Source organism: Fusarium odoratissimum (assembly GCF_000260195.1).
Source record: "Fusarium odoratissimum NRRL 54006 unplaced genomic scaffold supercont1.1, whole genome shotgun sequence".
NCBI lineage: Eukaryota > Fungi > Ascomycota > Sordariomycetes > Hypocreales > Nectriaceae > Fusarium > Fusarium odoratissimum.
In genome coordinates this window covers 1,372,870-1,390,368 of record NW_022158687.1, presented here as the reverse complement: position 1 = coordinate 1,390,368, position 17,499 = coordinate 1,372,870, and the positions used below count along the sequence as shown (strand labels likewise).

Sequence of the window (17,499 nt, the reverse complement as noted above, 5' to 3'; positions counted from 1 at the left end):
CTAGGAGCATTTTTTAAACGCCGGTCTGATGCGGATACAGCAGCTGGTATCGGGATTTCTCGATACCAACACTACACAGTTGACATTATCCCTTAGCCATTCAAACTCACGGGGGATTTTCCGGGATGCTGATAGGTATTCATTGGATGAATCAAAGGGCTTATGGTCAGCTGCTTGTGTGAATCCTCGTATAACCGGAGATGCTGGAGATGTTGGCTTACATCGATACACCGTGGTCTAGTCCCAGCGATACAGGTATTGACTCGACAAATTCTCCCTTGGTAAGAATGATGAAGCTTGACATATCATGTGAAGGGTGCAATACCTTACACGTCTTAAGGTAGTTAACTTGGGTACTAACCCATCTGCGATGGCATTTGTAAGGTAACTGTAACAGAGAATTGGTTGTTATTGCCAAGGTTTATGTCTAATAATATATAATATTGTCAAATACCACGCAAGAAGATGTGTAGTCAGGGGCGAATTACAACATGTCTCTCATCATTATATACTTGCTCGGCCCAGATATGTAATACCTAAAATGCATGATATTTTATATCATGCAAAGCATATTGCATAAAGGTATAGGTTACTACAAAAAGAACTACGCAGGATGGGTGTTGGTGGTACCGGGTAAGCCATGATAAAAATCTACACCGGAACACCGAGACATTGTCACCTCCGCGATGATATACAACGTAAGTTGTCAAGGTAAACCATCAGTGACTCATACTTCTAAGGTTTAGAGCAACAGTAGACGAGAATGGTATTGGAGTGTCGTAGAAAAAACAGCATGGCTTCAAAGCTGGCACTTAGATTCCCTTAGGGACGGGTGAAGTAAGTACTAGTGTAGTTTCAGAGTTTACTGTATTGAAAGTACTAATAAGAATAGCGTAGAGAGACGTAGTTGGAGATTACGCCGTAATTTAGAGGGATACGATTATAACAATAAAGTCTAATTGGTTCCTATGGAACATTATGAAGTCGGCCGTGGATGCATCATGACTGACGTCAAGGTTTTAGAATGTAGGAAAATGCGCCAAATTTTTTTTTTTTTTTTTAATCGGCCAAAACTTTCACACCCAAAAAATTGCCCCTCCTTCAGATCGACAACCCCTCCATCCCACTTTGAATGTGCTGGTTGGGAGTAATGGCTTTCTGCCTGAAAAGAAAACACTAACACTGTAGTTTTTATAGATGCATGAAAAGTACCTGCTAGACAGAGACGTTTCTCGTAGTGTGTATGTATACATATCAGACAAATAATATTGAATTAAATCCGGTGCAGACTAGTGTTTTCCGTTTACGCTCCCTTCCTTTGTTCCTTGTTTTCAAGATCCGTCTTCGACCCGTTTTGTACCGCAGCATCAAACACCCACCCACACTCGCACAACTCACACAAAACTTACCCTTCACACATCCTCGCACCCCAGAAACCCACCCTACTTCAACTCTGTCAACCACCAAACGCGATACTGTACTATACTGCCAGGAACAGACATCATGCCTCCTAAGAAGTGGGGTACGTATAACACCTTCTAAACAACAGTCTCGAACCCATACACAGACTACCGTGAAGTCTCAAGCGAAATGGACTTTTGCGGGGTTGTTGAGTTTGATGCTTGCACGGCAAGCAACGTCTTTAAAGAGCACAACAGCTAACAAGCGCATCCAGACGACGAAGAGAGCGACGACAGCAGTTCCTCCGGCTCCCCCGTTGTCGGTGCCGGTGCCGCTTCTCGACGCAAGTTTGACGACGAAGAGGACGATGGCGACGTAAGTCTTTGACCCGAAACCTGCTAGGTGTTGTCGACCCTTGAAATCGCTGACACCTTTCTCCCCATCAACAGGTTCTAGATTCATGGGACGCCGATGACGACTCCGAGGCCGAGCGTGAGAAGGAGCGCAAGGCTGCCGAGGCCAAGCAGAAGGCTGCCGCAGCCGCTGCCGCAGCCAAGAAACCTAAAGGTCAGCGAATTGCTGAACACCAGGCCGAGCGTGCCCAACAGAGAGCCGGTGCTGCCAATGTTGAGGAATATGAAGAGACAGAGGCCGAGAAGCGTGAGCGACTCCGACGCACCGAACAGGAAGCCGACCTCGCACACGCCGCCGACATGTTTGGAGATATTGGTATCAGCGCCGGCCGTGCCAAGTCCCGTCCTGCTACTGTCGTCGTCGACTCCAACGACCCTACCAAGACCATCGACATTTCCAAGCTGCCTCTCTTCCAGCCTAAGACCAAGGCCCAGTTCGAGACTCTCCGCACCACTCTTACTCCCATCATCTCAGCCAACTCGAAGAATGCCCACTACAGCCTGTTTCTCCAGGATTTCACAAAGGCTCTTGCTAAGGATATGCCCAGCGAACAGATCAAGAAGCTCGCTAGTACAATGACTGCTCTGGGCAACGAGAAGATGCGAGAGGAGAAGGCTGCCGATAAAGGAGGCAAGAAGACAAAGGCTGCCAAGACCAAAACGTCGCTGGTTACTGGTCGCGCTAACGCCGCCGACACCACGACTTACGACGATGCTGATGATTTTGGAGAGTGAGTGCCCCCTCCAAACAGGCGCTGAGATAGTGTACTGACTTTCCTCCAGTGATGACTTTATGTGAAACGTTGTTAAACAATACAGCAAGGGTAGCTTTCATCCAGAAGCTAAACCGCTGCTTCCCATTTTAACTTATACCTATCTGCCCCCTATCCATCGAGTCGACTGTTCGCCAAGTTGGGCGACTCGAGACATGCCGTTGACGCAAACAACACCCTGTGGTTTCAAGATACTGCCATGAAGCCCTCTTGGGTGCTCGGACATAAGAAGGGCAGTAGAGAGAGGGTGGTGGATCGGAGAGAAGTGTGCCTTAGACTCAAAAGATGGTGAATACACGGAAGAGTGGAGGGCGCCAAGGATCATACATGGGAACGATGCGGAACCAGCTTCACAGAGCATATTTCGTGCTCTTAGCATACTCTTCATACGGGCTTAGTTATATGGAATTGCTTTTGACGACCAGACGCCACGGGCATCTGAGGCATATGTTGATTAGTGTCTCGGTTCGGAACTCGTTAGATAAAAACTAGAGGGCGCTTTGCAATGTATTGGAAGAAATGGCACACTGTTGGGTCTGGTCTGCATAGCTCATAGATCATGTTCATTCGTATACCGGAGGCTACTTATGCTATTTCATGTGATGAACGCTGCCACTATGGCAAGGGTATCTCATCAGTTACCGCCCATCATGTTGCTCCTATAAGCGATTAAGGAGTAGAGTAAAATCACGGACGAGGTCCTCATCGTTCATATATAAAATTCCACCAACGCCAGCCACAGTCAGCCGTATCATAAACTTTCCAATCTTGAACGCCTTCGTCGCCTTTCCTTTACACAAGTCATTGCTCTTACACAACGCCGATAAAATATACAAAGTCGCACACGTATCGTCATTCGACCCCCATGCTCCGTTTATACTCGAGCAGAGCAGGAGCCCGTGGCAGGGAACTCACACCACATTGCCCGCCATTCCCATAAAGAGGGCATGGACCGCAAGCGACAAGGTCCAGAACCCAACCTTTTTGAATCGCCGAACACGGCTCTGTTGGTTTTCGACGTCATTCGCAAATGCATCATATGTCTCCGCTGACATATCGTTCATTAGACCACAGTCAAAGATCGACCAGCTACCATCGAAGTCGCTGGCTCGTTTCACGATGCGGCAATTGATTGGTATATATGTCTTCTTCGCGTTGATATAAGCGACGATAGGACGGACCAGTGCCTGGTTGACGTAAGACATATCCTTGGTGAAGAGAGGTACTGCAGCTTTGACATCGTTCATGGAGATCCGGAGGTCCATGATAAGGTAGCGACGCTCATCCTCACTTGTCTGTGGCTCGACGGCTGGCTTTTCGCCGTGAATATCTCCAGCTGAGTCTGAAAGGTGCCCTGATGTAAGAAGAGCAGGGCCTTGCTCTTGGATGTTGCGCATGAAGCGGTGCCTGTTTGTGTCGACGATTTCTTCAAGCTGGTCGTAGAAGTCGGCCATGACCTTGGTGATGCCCTCGTCGGTGTCAGCGGGAAACATGACATCAGCAACAATATCAACATTCCCTTCGTATATCCAGCCAAAAGGCCCTTCAACACCACGGTTGAGATGGTCTATCTTCAACCCATCAATTCGGAGCCGACTGAACTTTTTCCACGCCTTAGGATCACCAAAACCGACCGAAGCTTCTGGGTCACCATTGCCACTAGGTACCACGCCGTGGACTTGTCGGGGATGGATCGTAAACAGAGAACCATCGTAAGACCCTGACATATGGTTGGCCGAAAGGAAATCGTAGAACAGCCACTGCTTGCGAAGCTGGGGCAGCTCGCAAGAGAAGATGCTGATAGAGAATGGCCGGAACCCGCCCGGTTGATGAACGGTGAGTAATAGGTCCTCCATCTTGAACTTTTCGATCTCAAAATCTCCTGGTTGGTGCTTGTGACGATATGACAGAGGATCGACCTCCTCGGCTGGCCATGTCACTGAAGTTCGGTCAATGACACCGCGAACACCCTTGATTTCAACATCTTTCAACAATCCCTTGCCATTCCACCAGTTCAGGAATGACAACGTGACATTGACCGTTGAAAGAGTGACATCAAATTGAGTGTAGTTTCCATCGTCCTCAGTTTCAGACGTTCCCACGAGATCTGCTTTGCGACCAGCAGCAGCCTCGGCGGCAGCATCCGACGAGCCTTTGCTTACGGATGAGACGTTGCCTTGGCCAGGTCGTCGAGACACAAAAACGTTGCGGAAAGAGATAACATTATCACGCCACTTGGGAACAATAGCAGACTCGAAAACAACGGTAACGCCAGCAGACTGTGTCAAATAGTCACCTACCCATTGCGCGAGTGTTTCTGGTGTACATTAGCATGTAGATACTTCGTGCGAAACACTCTATCATACCTTGGGCAACAACAGTGTTGATTGACAAAATGATCAGGGAGAAGAAGGTGGTTGTTCCGACGATAATCCAAGCGAGGTGGCCGAAGAGAAACCACGAAACAAAAGCACCCCATTCGTCAATATTCCACGGTCTCATACTTCTAATCGACACCCATTTTAAACGAACCTTGAGTCGCTGCCAAAAGCCGTTGGCGGCCTCGAGCAGTTCCTCTTTGGTTGGCCGATGCGGCATTCTCGGCAGGTGTAGATAGGACATGTAAGAGACTGGCTCAGACTCCGACCCTGTAGGGTCTTGTTTCCCGAGTTGACTGGAAACATCTTTGCTTATTTCGTTTAATGTCGAAGCCTTGACCCTTTTCAGATCTTCTGTTGTTTTAGCTGGTGTGGTGGAAACATCCGTGATATCCTTGCCGCAAGAGCATTTTGACCCATTACCCTCACTGCTACCACTACCACTGTACAGTCGTTGCTGTTGCCATGGCTTCGATGACCAACATGACCAGTGGGATATTATACGAGTTGAGGTGTGCGTCGTAAGAGGGATTATTCGCTCGGGAACAAATTTTCGAGGTTGAATTGTATGGCGCAATGAAGAGGCTGGCGTGACAGGCACCACATTGTCTGAGATTGGATCAAAAGTCTGACATTTTTGGTGTGAATGAATAAATCGAGTATTTGAGGGCACGATTGTCGCAGGTAAGAATGACCATTTCCGACTAATTTCTGCAAGAGGACGTATGGTAATCGAAGAGAATGTTGCTGGAGAAGAATTGAAGCAGATCCCAAAGCAACGCCCGATCAGAGAAGAGGGGATACCCTTGGCCATCATTCCAGCATCATGGTGCCTAACTGAAAAACAATACGACACCGAGAACGTAAACAGGGCGAAGTCAGAGCCAAACGAACTTTGTTGTTGTAGTTAGGACAGAAGCAAGATTACGGAGGAGGAGTTGGTCGGAGTTAATGATCGACAGATTCCGTCACTGCAAATGCTAACCAAAGCTGCACTTCCATGGTTCTGGTTGGAAAAGTCACTCCATGACGCGCCTAGCTGCTGAAGGCAGCAAACCAATCGATAAGCTACGATAAGCCACACAAATTTTTGATCAGTTTGCTCGAAAGTCACCAACGCCCCCACCAAACCAACCTCTGACACCCTTAGATGTGTGTGAATTTGACTTGGACGAATTTTCTGCGACCAAAGTATTAACATATACTTGCCTCGAGAACAGCCTTGAAACTCCATTGCAAGAGATTATCGCAAAGCAAAGCCACTCATTCATTATTCAGAATGCCTGCGCCGACCGCTTTGAAGAACGCAGAGGATGCCCCGCCCGTGGACGTTCCGCTCCCAGTTGAAGGTATGAAAAGAAGAAAAATCCGAAACAAGAGAATCGCGGAGACAGAATCTGATTTTGATTCAGACAACGACGAGGAGTTCCTTTTAGATGCGCCTGACGCTCTTCCTACCGATGCGAATGTTCTTGTGCCTGTGGAGGAGAGCAATGAGAATGGAATGGCTATCGATGAGGAAGGACGGCCTCGATTTGCGCCTGCCAGAGATATTGTGAGACTCCTATACCATCATGTAGAGTTTCAATGACCCTAACAACGTTGATAGGACCCAGTTACCCGTGTGGAAACTCGCAAGATCCCTATTCCTCCTCACCGAATGACACCTTTAAAACAGTCATGGACTTCTATCTACCCTCCTCTGGTCGAGCACCTTAAGCTACAATGTCGAATGAACATCAAGCGAAAGACAGTCGAGCTGCGATCATCGAAGCATACCACTGATACTGGGGCACTGCAAAAAGGAGAAGATTTCGTCAAGGCGTTCACTCTCGGGTTTGACGTGGACGATGCCATCGCGCTGCTGCGACTCGACGACCTCTACATCCAAACTTTCGAGATTAAGGATGTGCGAACAATGCACGGCGACAGCCAGGCCCGTGCTATTGGACGAATTGCTGGAAAGGATGGAAAGACCAAGTTTGCTATCGAGAACGCCAGTAGAACCCGAATCGTGCTTGCTGATTCAAAGATTCACATCCTGGGTGGATTCAAGAACATCCACCTTGCCCGGGAGTCGGTTGTGAGCCTGATTCTCGGTAAGCCGCCTGGCAAGGTATACGGCAACCTCCGAACGGTTGCGGCACGAATGAAGGAGCGCTTCTAAGTGACGGAAGCTGACGATAGACTTGGGTTGCTACATACGGCGTTACGGGTGGACAGCATTATGATCTTGAATTATGCGAACAAGGATTACTCAGTTAAAAATGGGAGGCTGTCATAGCATGTCGATAACGATAGAACATTGAGATGAATCGATTTGTCGCTTCGTGGATACCCACCAATACCCACGGGCCAACAACGCATGATTGTTTCGGGCTAATTGTAGAGACTGCCAGTGGCAGTTGTAGTCAGATCATGTTTGATACACGGCGTTAATATCGCGCTCTTCAGTATCAAACCACGCCTTCGGCCTTACAAGCATTCAGACGTCAACTTCCCACCCAGATGCGAGGGGGGTGGGATGGCTCCGGTCTCTTGTTGGCTGTAGATTCTCATGATATGCTGATAGGCACGGACTCAGGTCACTCCATCAGCATCCATGTTTATCAGAACATATCAACTTTCATCGACCGACTCTGGAGCCTTGACCGACAATTGAGCGAAGCACAACGCAATTCTGAAAGCGTCTTGTGGGAATAACATATGCCCGATTGAAGCAGGAACATGGTTAAGCCTGCAAGCAAGGCATTGTAAGAGCCGCTACTCAACTACACTAATGAATGACCATGCCGCTATGCACCATGTTCAACATGCAGCCTTCCGGGACTGCGGAGGCTTCGTCTTGTTTCTCGTTGCACCTGGTTAACTTGGCTTCCGATCAGGACGGGGATCGTCCAACCGGAAGACGTCCTCGAGCCGGCACGGCGAGTCTGGGGCAGCGATGCGGCGGACGACGGGCAAGATGAGCCCGCGGTGCCGGGAATCAACGGGAGCGAAACGTGAGCCTGCATCGAGTTGTATGTAATGGACTGTTGTACGTGGAGATGATGCTATGCACAGCAACATGAGAGAGTTAACGAATGTGTGTGGAGGCGCATATGGTGGGCTATGCTCGCCATCACACTGATTATGATTTTCTCGGTCTGTTTTTCCATCCTCTCCTCTCCTCTCGGTCTCGGTGCGGCGCTGTGTCGGCGGGCGTGAAATATAGCATGCTAAGGCGGCAAAATTCCATATCGCTAGTAATCACCCAATGCTAACGCCGATCTAACACAGGGAGTAGCAATGTTTGACGTCCTTTGGTGACCCATGTAGCTTACTGGGACCCTGGCGTGTTCTCTTGTCGGCCGTTTACAGTAATGTCAATGTTAATGGATCTCAAGGTGAGCGGCGAACCATTGAGGTGGCTTTTGGCAATGTGGGATGGTTGGATCTAGGCGATTGTAAAGCTTCGTAGAGTGGGACCTGAGCCCAGTCCAGGGGAGAATGGACCTGGACTTTTGGACCCCTCCTCTGGTTGAATTGGCCAGGGTGAGATTTGTGAGATCATTTTCACCCCTCCAAGGTCAATCGGACCCCACCTCGCAGGTAATTTTTTGGTGAGAGAGACATGGAAGATCGTGCAGACAGACAAGACGGGAGATGGGAGGCTACGTACATCTCATCATACCTTTCTCGTGTCGACCGTTGACTGGGCTGGGCTTCCCATTTGAGGAGTGAGCTTTGACTTTTGGCTTTTAATGGATCGACAGATTTCCTCTGGTTTCCAGAAACCATTCATAAACACCTTGTGCTCCCCTCCTGTGGCCATCCTTTTTCCCCTCTCTTTCTTCTCATCTTCATTGCATACCTCTATCCTCTTACCATCATCCTCTCTTGCCATCTAGACCGGTTCTGCTGTCTCCAATTGCATACATTTCATACATAAACACTTTACCTAAGGTGAGCTTCAATCGAGATAAAATAGTCACAGCTATTATCAATGCCCATACCCCTGCCCCTCACCATACTCTCAGCAATAGCAGCAGTGCACCAGCAAAGCAGAGCGACCTAACCTTAGGGAGCTCTCTGGGCTGGCCCCCCTCCCCCTCCAAACCCCTCCTCCACCTTCTGTCACCCCTCCCTCACCGATTGGAATAATCCCCCCACCAAAAAAATGCTATGAGCTGGTTTGATTTGGCTTGGTTTGGTATGGCTGTGATGAGCAACAACAAACCACTCTCCGTTACTGGGCTGGGAAGGGCTGGGCAACGTTGAGGCATATTTCACCCACTCATTGAGTGACCTTCCCTGGCACTGGCTGGCACTGCTATTGTCCAATTGCTCAGCGCTCAGCTCTATCATGGCACTGCCCGTTGGAGCGCCGGCCGTTCCATCGGTCGAACCTTCCACTCCCAATCAGCTATATAATTTCTTCCACCTCTTCATCTCCCCGCTCCCCTCCTCTTCCTCTTCCTCTTCCTCTTCATCCTTCACACCTTTTTACCCTAAAGGCAAATCAATTAACCCAACGACCCTTAGAAAACATATTACCCGTCAACATGGCTGTCAAGAAGGTCTTCGCCCGCTCCGTCTACGACTCCCGTGGAAACCCCACCGTCGAGGTTGACGTCGTCACCGAGACTGGCCTCCACCGTGCCATCGTTCCCTCCGGTGCCTCTACCGGTTCGTCCCGACCCCCTTCGGCTACTGTCCGTATGCACTCGCTAAGTTCATGATAATCCAGGTCAGCACGAGGCTTGCGAGCTCCGAGATGGCGACAAGTCCAAGTGGGGTGGCAAGGGTGTTACCAAGGCCGTCGAGAACGTGAACACCGTCATTGCTCCCGCTCTTATCGAGAAGAATCTCGATGTCAAGGACCAGTCCGCTGTCGATGCTTTCCTCAACGAGCTCGATGGTACTCCCAACAAGACCAAGCTTGGTGCCAACGCTATTCTAGGTGTGTCTCTGGCTGTCGCCAAGGCTGGTGCTGCTGAGAAGGTGAGCTTCAAACATGTGAATTGCATGCTATGAATATCTCAGCTAACCACTCACTGCAGGGCGTTCCTCTGTACGCTCACGTCTCCGACCTCGCCGGAACCAAGAAGCCTTATGTCCTCCCCGTTCCCTTCATGAACGTCCTCAACGGTGGCTCCCATGCTGGTGGCCGTCTCGCCTTCCAAGAGTTCATGATCGTTCCTACGTACGTATCTCGATACGCTCGTCTTAAGCTTCTTAATTTCTAACGCGGTTATAGTGAGGCGCCCACTTTCACCGAGGCCATGCGCCAGGGTGCTGAAGTCTACCAGGCCCTTAAGGGTCTGGCCAAGAAGCGATATGGCCAGTCCGCCGGCAACGTCGGTGATGAGGGTGGTGTTGCTCCCGATATCCAGACTGCCGAGGAGGCCCTTGAGCTCATCACCGATGCCATTGAGCAGGTTGGCTACACCGGCAAGATCAAGATCGCCATGGATGTTGCCTCTAGCGAGTTCTACAAGGTTGAGGAGAAGAAGTACGATCTTGACTTCAAGAACCCCGAGTCCGACCCCACCAAGTGGATTACATACGAGGAGCTCGCCAACCTGTACTCCGAGCTCTGCAAGAAGTATCCTATCGTCTCCATTGAGGACCCCTTCGCTGAGGACGACTGGGAGGCCTGGAGCTACTTCTCCAAGACCCAGGACATCCAGATTGTTGGCGATGACCTGACTGTCACCAACCCCCTGCGAATCAAGAAGGCCATCGAGCTCAAGTCTTGCAACGCCCTTCTTCTCAAGGTCAACCAGATTGGTACTCTGACCGAGTCCATCCAGGCTGCTAAGGACTCCTACGCTGATGGCTGGGGTGTCATGGTCTCTCACCGATCCGGCGAGACTGAGGATGTCACCATTGCTGACATTGCTGTTGGTCTCCGTGCCGGTGAGATCAAGACCGGTGCCCCTGCCCGATCTGAGCGTCTCGCCAAGCTCAACCAGATCCTCCGAATTGAGGAGGAGCTTGGTGACCAGGCTATTTACCCTGGTGCTAACTTCCGCAAGTCTGTTAACCTGTAAATGGGAATCGACTGATACGTGGAACAAAAGCCTTGTGATGATAATGATGCCTTTGGGTCCTCGGCCGGGAGCGCGTGAGACCATATACCAGAACGGCAAATTGAAAGTAATAGAGGCAAAAATAGTAAAAGCAAACTGATCAATTAATGAACCTTTGATTGAAGTTCAACAAATTCATTTCCCCTCGTGCAAAAACCTTTGTGCATGTCCTATAATAGAGAATGATTCAATATTTCGATGACAAATTAGGCCTGTATATCTGGCGTAATCTATGAGCCAAGTTTAGGAATTAGCTACATAAATTTGGAAAAATTGCCTCTTAACGGTTCACCGTTTCATCAAGTTCTATGGACACTGTTAACTGATATGAGGGACCTTCTTTTTCGATGTGGCTTGTGAGTGAAGTGACCACATGTGGCTGTTTCTACAGCAACAAGCCTATTGGTGCATTATCAACAATAATATTATGCGACCATCCCACTTAAATGTTTAGCATTTTAACAACAACCACACCCCTACTGCCCCTGAGAGTGTTTTACACGAAGCAAACGCCTCTCTAGAGGAGATACTAACTCACCATGTCAGCTTCAGGAGATCTGATTGACTTCGACTTGATCGAAGGACAAAAAGAAAATATCCAGTCTTTACCCGGTGGTCGTTCAGCTAAGAAGCTAGCTGAGCTCTACTCTCCATCACCACTTCATAAACTGTCTACCCCGACCCCTTCGGACACGCGCAATGTTAACGACTGCATTCGCGCCGAATTCGAACAAGAGGTTGAAAACATCGCTGAGTCAGACGATCCTCTTGACGTTTTTGAACGTTATGTTCGATGGACCCTAGACGCCTATCCCTCAGCGCAAGCAACACCACAATCACAACTGCATACCCTTCTCGAGCGTGCAACCAAAACCTTCATTGGTTCAGCGCAATACAAAAACGACCCTCGATATCTCAAACTTTGGGTTCACTACATCCACTTCTTCTCCGACACACCCCGCGAGACATATATGTTCTTGTCGCGACATGGAATAGGAGAGTCGCTCGCATTATTTTATGAGGAATACGCTGCTTGGCTTGAGGGGGCGAATAGATGGGCACAAGCCGAAGAAGTGTACAAGCTGGGTATTGACCGCGAGGCTCGACCTGTTCAGCGGCTTATTCGCAAGTTCAAGGAGTTTGAGCAGCGGGTCGCCCAGCAGCCAGATGTCATGAACGAACCCTCATCACCAGCATTACCCACCATGCGGCCGGCTCTTGCTGCTAAAGTTGATCCTTTTGCTGCTGCGCGAGCAGCAGATCCTCAAGCGCCAAGACCTTCAAGTGGTGGAGCTGGCAAACCCTCCAAGTCCAAGCTTGCAATCTTCTCTGACGCTGACGCCCAACCTTCTGCCATGTCATCAATGAGTGCGGGCTCAAAAGGGTGGGACAGTATCGGTTCATTGGCAGACCGAAGGAAAGAGAATGCTGTGGAAGCCAAACCCTGGGCGGGTGAGACACTGCCAGCTGGTGGCAAGAAGAGTACGGCTTCTAAGATGTCAGTGTTTAGGGATCCGGTAAGTTGATATTCTTCCTCCCGGCTTGCCCACATGTTGATGGTCATAGGACTAATGTATGGTTATGATTTTTTTTTATGGTTCAATAGTCTCTTTCGCAAATACAGAATATCGTGGTTGTTCCATCGAAGCATCAAATTTCCGTTCACCCGCAAACTGGGAAAAAAGAGCGTGTTTTTGTTGACCTTGCTGCTATCTACCCAACTCCTGAAGAGATTGGCACGGAGCTTAGTTTCGAGGAGATTATGGCTGCTGACCGAGGCTGGCTCGACCACTGTTGGGAGGATGAAACATTTGACGAGAACCTCGTTCCTGAGCCTGTCATGCCCCTCGAGATCGAGGAAATCAGCAAAGGAGCAGGAGAGAGGCTAATGATTCATCAAGATCCAGTCGACAGACTCCCTATTCATCAAGACCCTGTGGGCAAGTTGGCCATTCACAAAGACACAGTTGAGAAGTTGGTTATTCATCAGGATTCTTCTACCACGTTGGCAGTTCACAAGGACACTGTGCAGTATGACGAGAATGGCAAGGCTGTCGAGCAACATCGAGGGCCACGAGGTGGTAAGAAGAAGAAAATGATTGAGGTCAACGAGACCCAGATCAGTGAGTCACCATGTTCCCGGTATCATACGATCATCTGACCGTTTAATAGTCAAAGCAAAGCTTGACTCGCCATCCAGACCAAAGCTCAAGAAGAAAAACACCTCTGAGCCTACCATGACACTTCATACTAAGGCTGCCACTGATGATATTTATGATATTTTCAACGCGCCCCTGAAACCTGCTGGACAGGAGGAAGAGGATGAAGAGAGCGCAGACGATGACGATTATGAGAGTGATGATAACTATACTACTGATGCAGAAAGCACAGGTACAACAAGGCATATAGAGCCCAGTGAAGCCGGTGACGACGAGAACGATGAGACATCTGATGTTAAGAGTGTTAGTGAATGGTCCGACTTTTCGACTCGAAGACACATTCCTCATATTGATGGAGAGGATGATGGTGACGAAGGCACCGAACGAAATGAGACGCAAGTATCTGATTCGATCGATACAGGCGCCCCAGGACCTGATCAGGAATCATCTGAAGCTTTCGACAGCACTGATCAACAAACGGGAACTGGAGAAGAACAAAACGACGATGCCGAGGAGCTCGAAACTCCTGTGTCTGAAGATTTCCCTCCTACAGCTCGTACAACATTCGTTCCTATCCCACCTGAAGACTACGAGCCCCCAACTCGGCCATTTAGGGATCCGGCCGAGGTAGCCAACAACCGACTGCCCTTCATGACTCCCATCACCGAGAGGACTGAAGTGTCTCTGGACGTGACTATGGAGCGCCGTGGATACAAGACACCTTCTAAGAAGGATAATTCTCCAACTATTGATGAAGAGGACGAGGGGAGTTCAGATTCAGAACCTCTAAGCAGCCCTCTTCGAGAGATGGCCAACGATCCTATTCCACCCCCCAAGATGTCCGCACCCCTTGCTCCCAAATCCATTGGGCCTTTGGGCAAAGCAATCCCTCCTAAGCCTCTTGCTCCGAAAGGCCCCATCATCAAGGATGCTCAGTGTAACCCTGTGGATGAGTCAGTTCGTTCTGAGATCATCTCTAGGATGCTGCCCCCATTGAGCTCATATTCTGGGTTCTATGACCATCGACATGAGAAATACGAACGAGGGGCTGAGATCCGCAAGTTTGCCAAGGCCCTGGCTAAGGCAAACAAGTCAGGCGATAATAAAACGGGACCTGTTGCTGCTCCTGTAGTAATTGAGCTCCCTGGCACTCCTTCAACCTACACAATCAAGAAAGAACTTGGTGCTGGGGCATTCGCGCCTGTTTATCTTGTTGAGAACTCGGCTCCAGAAGCTGATGAGAACGATGAGAATGCAATACCTACCATGGGCAAGGGTGCTTTCGCAGTTAGTCATCGCAGTGAAATCGAGGCTTTAAAGATGGAGAACCCACCTACACCATGGGAGTTTCACATGATGCGTCTAGCTCACACTCGCTTGGGTCCTCAGCATCGTACTTCTGCCTCCTTGTCTTATGCGCATGAGATGCACCTCTTTCAAGATGAAGCGTTTCTCTTCTTGCCTTACCATCCCCATGGCACCCTTTTAGATGTTGTCAACTTCTTCCGAGCTGAACCTTCTGCAGTCATGGACGAGCAGCTGGCAATGTTTTTTACTATCGAGCTTCTAAGAACCGTTGAGGCTCTTCACTCCAAAAGCATTCTGCACGGAGATCTCAAAGCCGACAATTGCCTGCTACGTTTGGACGCACTGTCCGATGACGAGTCCTTGACAGCCCAGTGGAAGGCTGATGGGAGCGGTGGATGGTCGTCGCGTGGAGTTGTGCTTATTGATTTTGGCCGCGGTATTGACATGCGCGCTTTTGTCCCCGAAGTTGAGTTCATTGCCGACTGGAAAACCAGCGCTCAGGACTGCGCCGAGATGCGAGAGGGCCGCCCGTGGACGTGGCAGATTGACTACCACGGCCTCGCTGGCACAATTCACACGCTCCTCTTTGGCAAGTACATCGAGACTGTACGGTGTGACCAGGGTGGACTCGGCAAGTCTGGTCGACGCTACAAGATCCGGGAGAGCCTCAAACGATACTGGCAGACTGACCTCTGGTCTGACTGTTTCGAGCTTCTACTGAACCCTGGAGCCGCAGCAGCAGCTGGAGGTGAGGATGGTGGCAAGATGCCTGTGCTTAAGTCGATGAAGAACGTCAGGGAGAGGATGGAAACCTGGTTGGGGGCCAACTGTGAGAGAGGTGTTGGACTCAAAAGTGTCATGGGCAGGCTTGAAGCTACCTTTGGCAAGAATCGCAAGTAGAAGTGAATAATGGGTGGTGTTGTCGTTCTTCGAGGCCTGGCGTTGGATATCGGTAGACAGGGGGCGTTGGTTGACTGAGCTTTGTCTGCATGTGTTGGTCCTTGCTCTTTGCAAGATAAATGGTCATGAGTAGTTATACCCCCTTTGAGAGTATCATAGATCTAGATGAGCCTTGCGTTGATTAGCAATGATGATTATGATCATGATGGGAAATACTGATCGGTTTACATCTGTGTTCATGAGAACTTGCTCGTCAGTCGTCACTTGATGAATCCTTTCGTAAGCAGTGAGTGACCGCGATAGCTAACCAGGATACCTGTTCATATCAAGCTTCAGGCTAGATAACGGGCATTAGCTGCGATAGCCCTGCGAAGTATTAAAGAGACGATCGTATAATATTACATTGCACCCAACTGTCCGCTCCTAATCCTTTCTATCGGCCAAACTCGCTACACATACTACAGTAACCAATTGAACACATCTACCCGCTCTCGTCATCAGAATCATCCTTCTTCTTCCGTTTTCCGCCCTTCTTAGTCCCCTTCTTGGCATCCTTGGCCATTTTACGATCAACCTGATCCTGTATCTTGTTCCTTTCTGACTCTCCCTGGGCCTGCAACTCTATTTCAAGGTCCTTGAACTCCTTAGTCTCCGCATCCATGCCCACAAGTCGCTCCAAGAGCTTGATCTCGGTAGCCCAGACCTTCTTGTCCTCGACAGATTTGCCGTCAGCACCCGGCCGATCAATGGGCGTCTCGAGTACCATGGGCATACCCGCGAAAGGGGCATGGTTCATGATGCAGTGAAAGGCGCGGAGGCCGAGAAAGCCCGTGCCGATGTTGGCGTGGAGATCTCTATTGGAATTGAAGGGGGCCTTGCTGTCGTTCACTAAAAGATGTCAGCCGCTGCAGAAAGGAAGGATTTAGATCGAAAACTTGCAGTGGAAGGCCTTGAGATATTTGTGACCAACGATGTCGTTGAAAGAGTCGACAGTCTTCTTGAATGCCTCCGGTGTTCTTAGGTCATAGCCAGCAGCAAAGGCATGGCAGGTGTCAATGCAAACACCAACTCTAGATTTATCCTCAACCAGGGCAATGATGTCCCTCAAATCCTCCCAGGTTGATCCAATGACATTTCCACTGCCTGCCATGTTTTCCAGGACTGTAACCACCGTCTTGGTAGCCTTGTGTGACTTGTTAAGCTGCGCGGCAATACGTGCAATGGCTGCTGGCCTAGCATCTCCGCCGGTTGATCCAGGATGGAAGTTGTACAAACGAATTCCCAGCTGCTCGCAACGTTCTAGGTCATCGAGAAAGGATTTATATGCTTGGTTCGCCTTGTCCTCATCAGCCTGCGCTAGATTGACGAGATATGAGCCGTGGGGAAGGGCATGTTCGCCTGCGCTATAACTGTGTTCTTTGCACATTGAGATGAATTGATTCTTGGCTTCATGGTCAAGAGGCGGGTTCGTCCATTTTCTTTGTGACTTGAGGAAAAGTGCAAAAGCGTTTGCGCCAATGTGGACTGCGTTCGTGACGGAATTCTGTACTCCTATAGGGAAACGTTTAGCCAAGATACAACCAAGGGAATAAAGTATAAGGCTAACCTCCTGCGGCACTGACGTGAGCGCCAATGTTCATAGTAGGTTTAAGTGATGATACGTCCGTTCTATCTGCCAAGGGTTCCGCATCTTCGTCCTTTGCCTTTGTTTTGCGCTTCTTGGTTGTCTTTGCCGTTGGAGCTCGCGAGGCTATCTCAGGTTCGGGCGAGGCTTTTCGCTTTGTTACTGTCTTTACAGATGCAGCCTTTGCAGTCACGGTCTTTGAAACTGCACCCTTAGTCTTCTCAATGACCTTGGTCGCAGCCGCTACAGCCTTAGTCACCTGAGGCATCTCGTCGTCGTCAGGGTCCTCGTTGTAGCTAACTGCCTGCTTTTTGCGCAGAGACGTACGAGCCATCGCCGATGAAAATAAATCCCAGGCAGAATAATTGGCTTGTCAGTTGCGCCGGAAAGGTCTTGGGGGCCTTGAAAAGCTGGTTTGGTGGATGAATCCGAGTGGAGGTCATTGCTGAGAGCTACACTGTGTGACGCG

At 49.6% G+C, this 17,499-nt stretch overlaps 6 protein-coding genes across 12 annotated transcripts; 4 read left to right on the top strand and 2 right to left on the bottom strand.

Moving 5' to 3' along the window:
* The first annotated feature begins 1,072 nt into the window (after positions 1–1,072).
* Positions 1,073–5,984, top strand: FOIG_00494 (translation initiation factor 3 subunit J). Its single transcript, XM_031196657.1, has 4 exons — positions 1,073–1,522; positions 1,676–1,776; positions 1,851–2,545; positions 2,598–5,984. The coding sequence occupies exons 1-4, from the start codon at positions 1,504–1,506 to the stop codon at positions 2,611–2,613; spliced, it is 831 nt and encodes a 276-aa protein (XP_031072424.1). The 5' UTR covers positions 1,073–1,503; the 3' UTR covers positions 2,614–5,984.
* On the bottom strand, positions 3,117–8,397 carry FOIG_00492 (uncharacterized protein). Of its 2 annotated transcripts, XM_031196655.1 has the most exons (3): positions 7,171–7,187; positions 4,954–7,054; positions 3,123–4,904 (listed from the first exon to the last, which is right to left on the bottom strand). In XM_031196655.1, exons 2-3 carry the CDS (start codon positions 5,780–5,782, stop codon positions 3,499–3,501), a joined length of 2,235 nt encoding a protein of 744 aa, XP_031072422.1. In that variant the 5' UTR covers positions 5,783–7,054; positions 7,171–7,187; the 3' UTR covers positions 3,123–3,498. The 2 variants fall into 2 exon arrangements, with proteins under 2 accessions (XP_031072421.1, XP_031072422.1); XM_031196654.1 differs by having other exon boundaries at positions 3,117–4,904; positions 4,954–8,397.
* Positions 6,047–8,314, top strand: FOIG_00493 (pre-rRNA-processing protein PNO1). Its single transcript, XM_031196656.1, has 3 exons — positions 6,047–6,314; positions 6,378–6,520; positions 6,575–8,314. Exons 1-3 carry the CDS (start codon positions 6,245–6,247, stop codon positions 7,130–7,132), a joined length of 771 nt encoding a protein of 256 aa, XP_031072423.1. The 5' UTR covers positions 6,047–6,244; the 3' UTR covers positions 7,133–8,314.
* A 278-nt stretch (positions 8,398–8,675) lies between the features above and the next one.
* FOIG_00491 (enolase) lies at positions 8,676–11,210 on the top strand. 6 transcript variants are annotated; one of them, XM_031196649.1, is made up of 5 exons: positions 8,676–8,910; positions 9,490–9,633; positions 9,695–9,948; positions 10,008–10,150; positions 10,205–11,210. In XM_031196649.1, the coding sequence occupies exons 2-5, from the start codon at positions 9,510–9,512 to the stop codon at positions 10,998–11,000; spliced, it is 1,317 nt and encodes a 438-aa protein (XP_031072416.1). In that variant the 5' UTR covers positions 8,676–8,910; positions 9,490–9,509; the 3' UTR covers positions 11,001–11,210. The 6 variants fall into 6 exon arrangements, with proteins under 6 accessions (XP_031072416.1, XP_031072420.1, XP_031072415.1 ...); XM_031196653.1 differs by having other exon boundaries at positions 9,695–10,150; XM_031196648.1 differs by having other exon boundaries at positions 8,676–9,633.
* A 284-nt stretch (positions 11,211–11,494) lies between these two features.
* FOIG_00490 (BUB protein kinase) lies at positions 11,495–15,620 on the top strand. The gene is made up of 3 exons (XM_031196647.1): positions 11,495–12,556; positions 12,646–13,162; positions 13,212–15,620. The coding sequence occupies exons 1-3, from the start codon at positions 11,579–11,581 to the stop codon at positions 15,404–15,406; spliced, it is 3,690 nt and encodes a 1,229-aa protein (XP_031072414.1). The 5' UTR covers positions 11,495–11,578; the 3' UTR covers positions 15,407–15,620.
* A 267-nt stretch (positions 15,621–15,887) lies between these two features.
* On the bottom strand, positions 15,888–17,364 carry FOIG_00489 (AP endonuclease 1; the record flags this gene model as incomplete). The annotated part of the gene is made up of 3 exons (XM_031196646.1): positions 15,888–16,294; positions 16,346–16,957; positions 17,013–17,364. The coding sequence occupies 3 exons, from the start codon at positions 17,362–17,364 to the stop codon at positions 15,888–15,890; spliced, it is 1,371 nt and encodes a 456-aa protein (XP_031072413.1).
* Between the last annotated feature and the right edge of the window lie 135 nt (positions 17,365–17,499).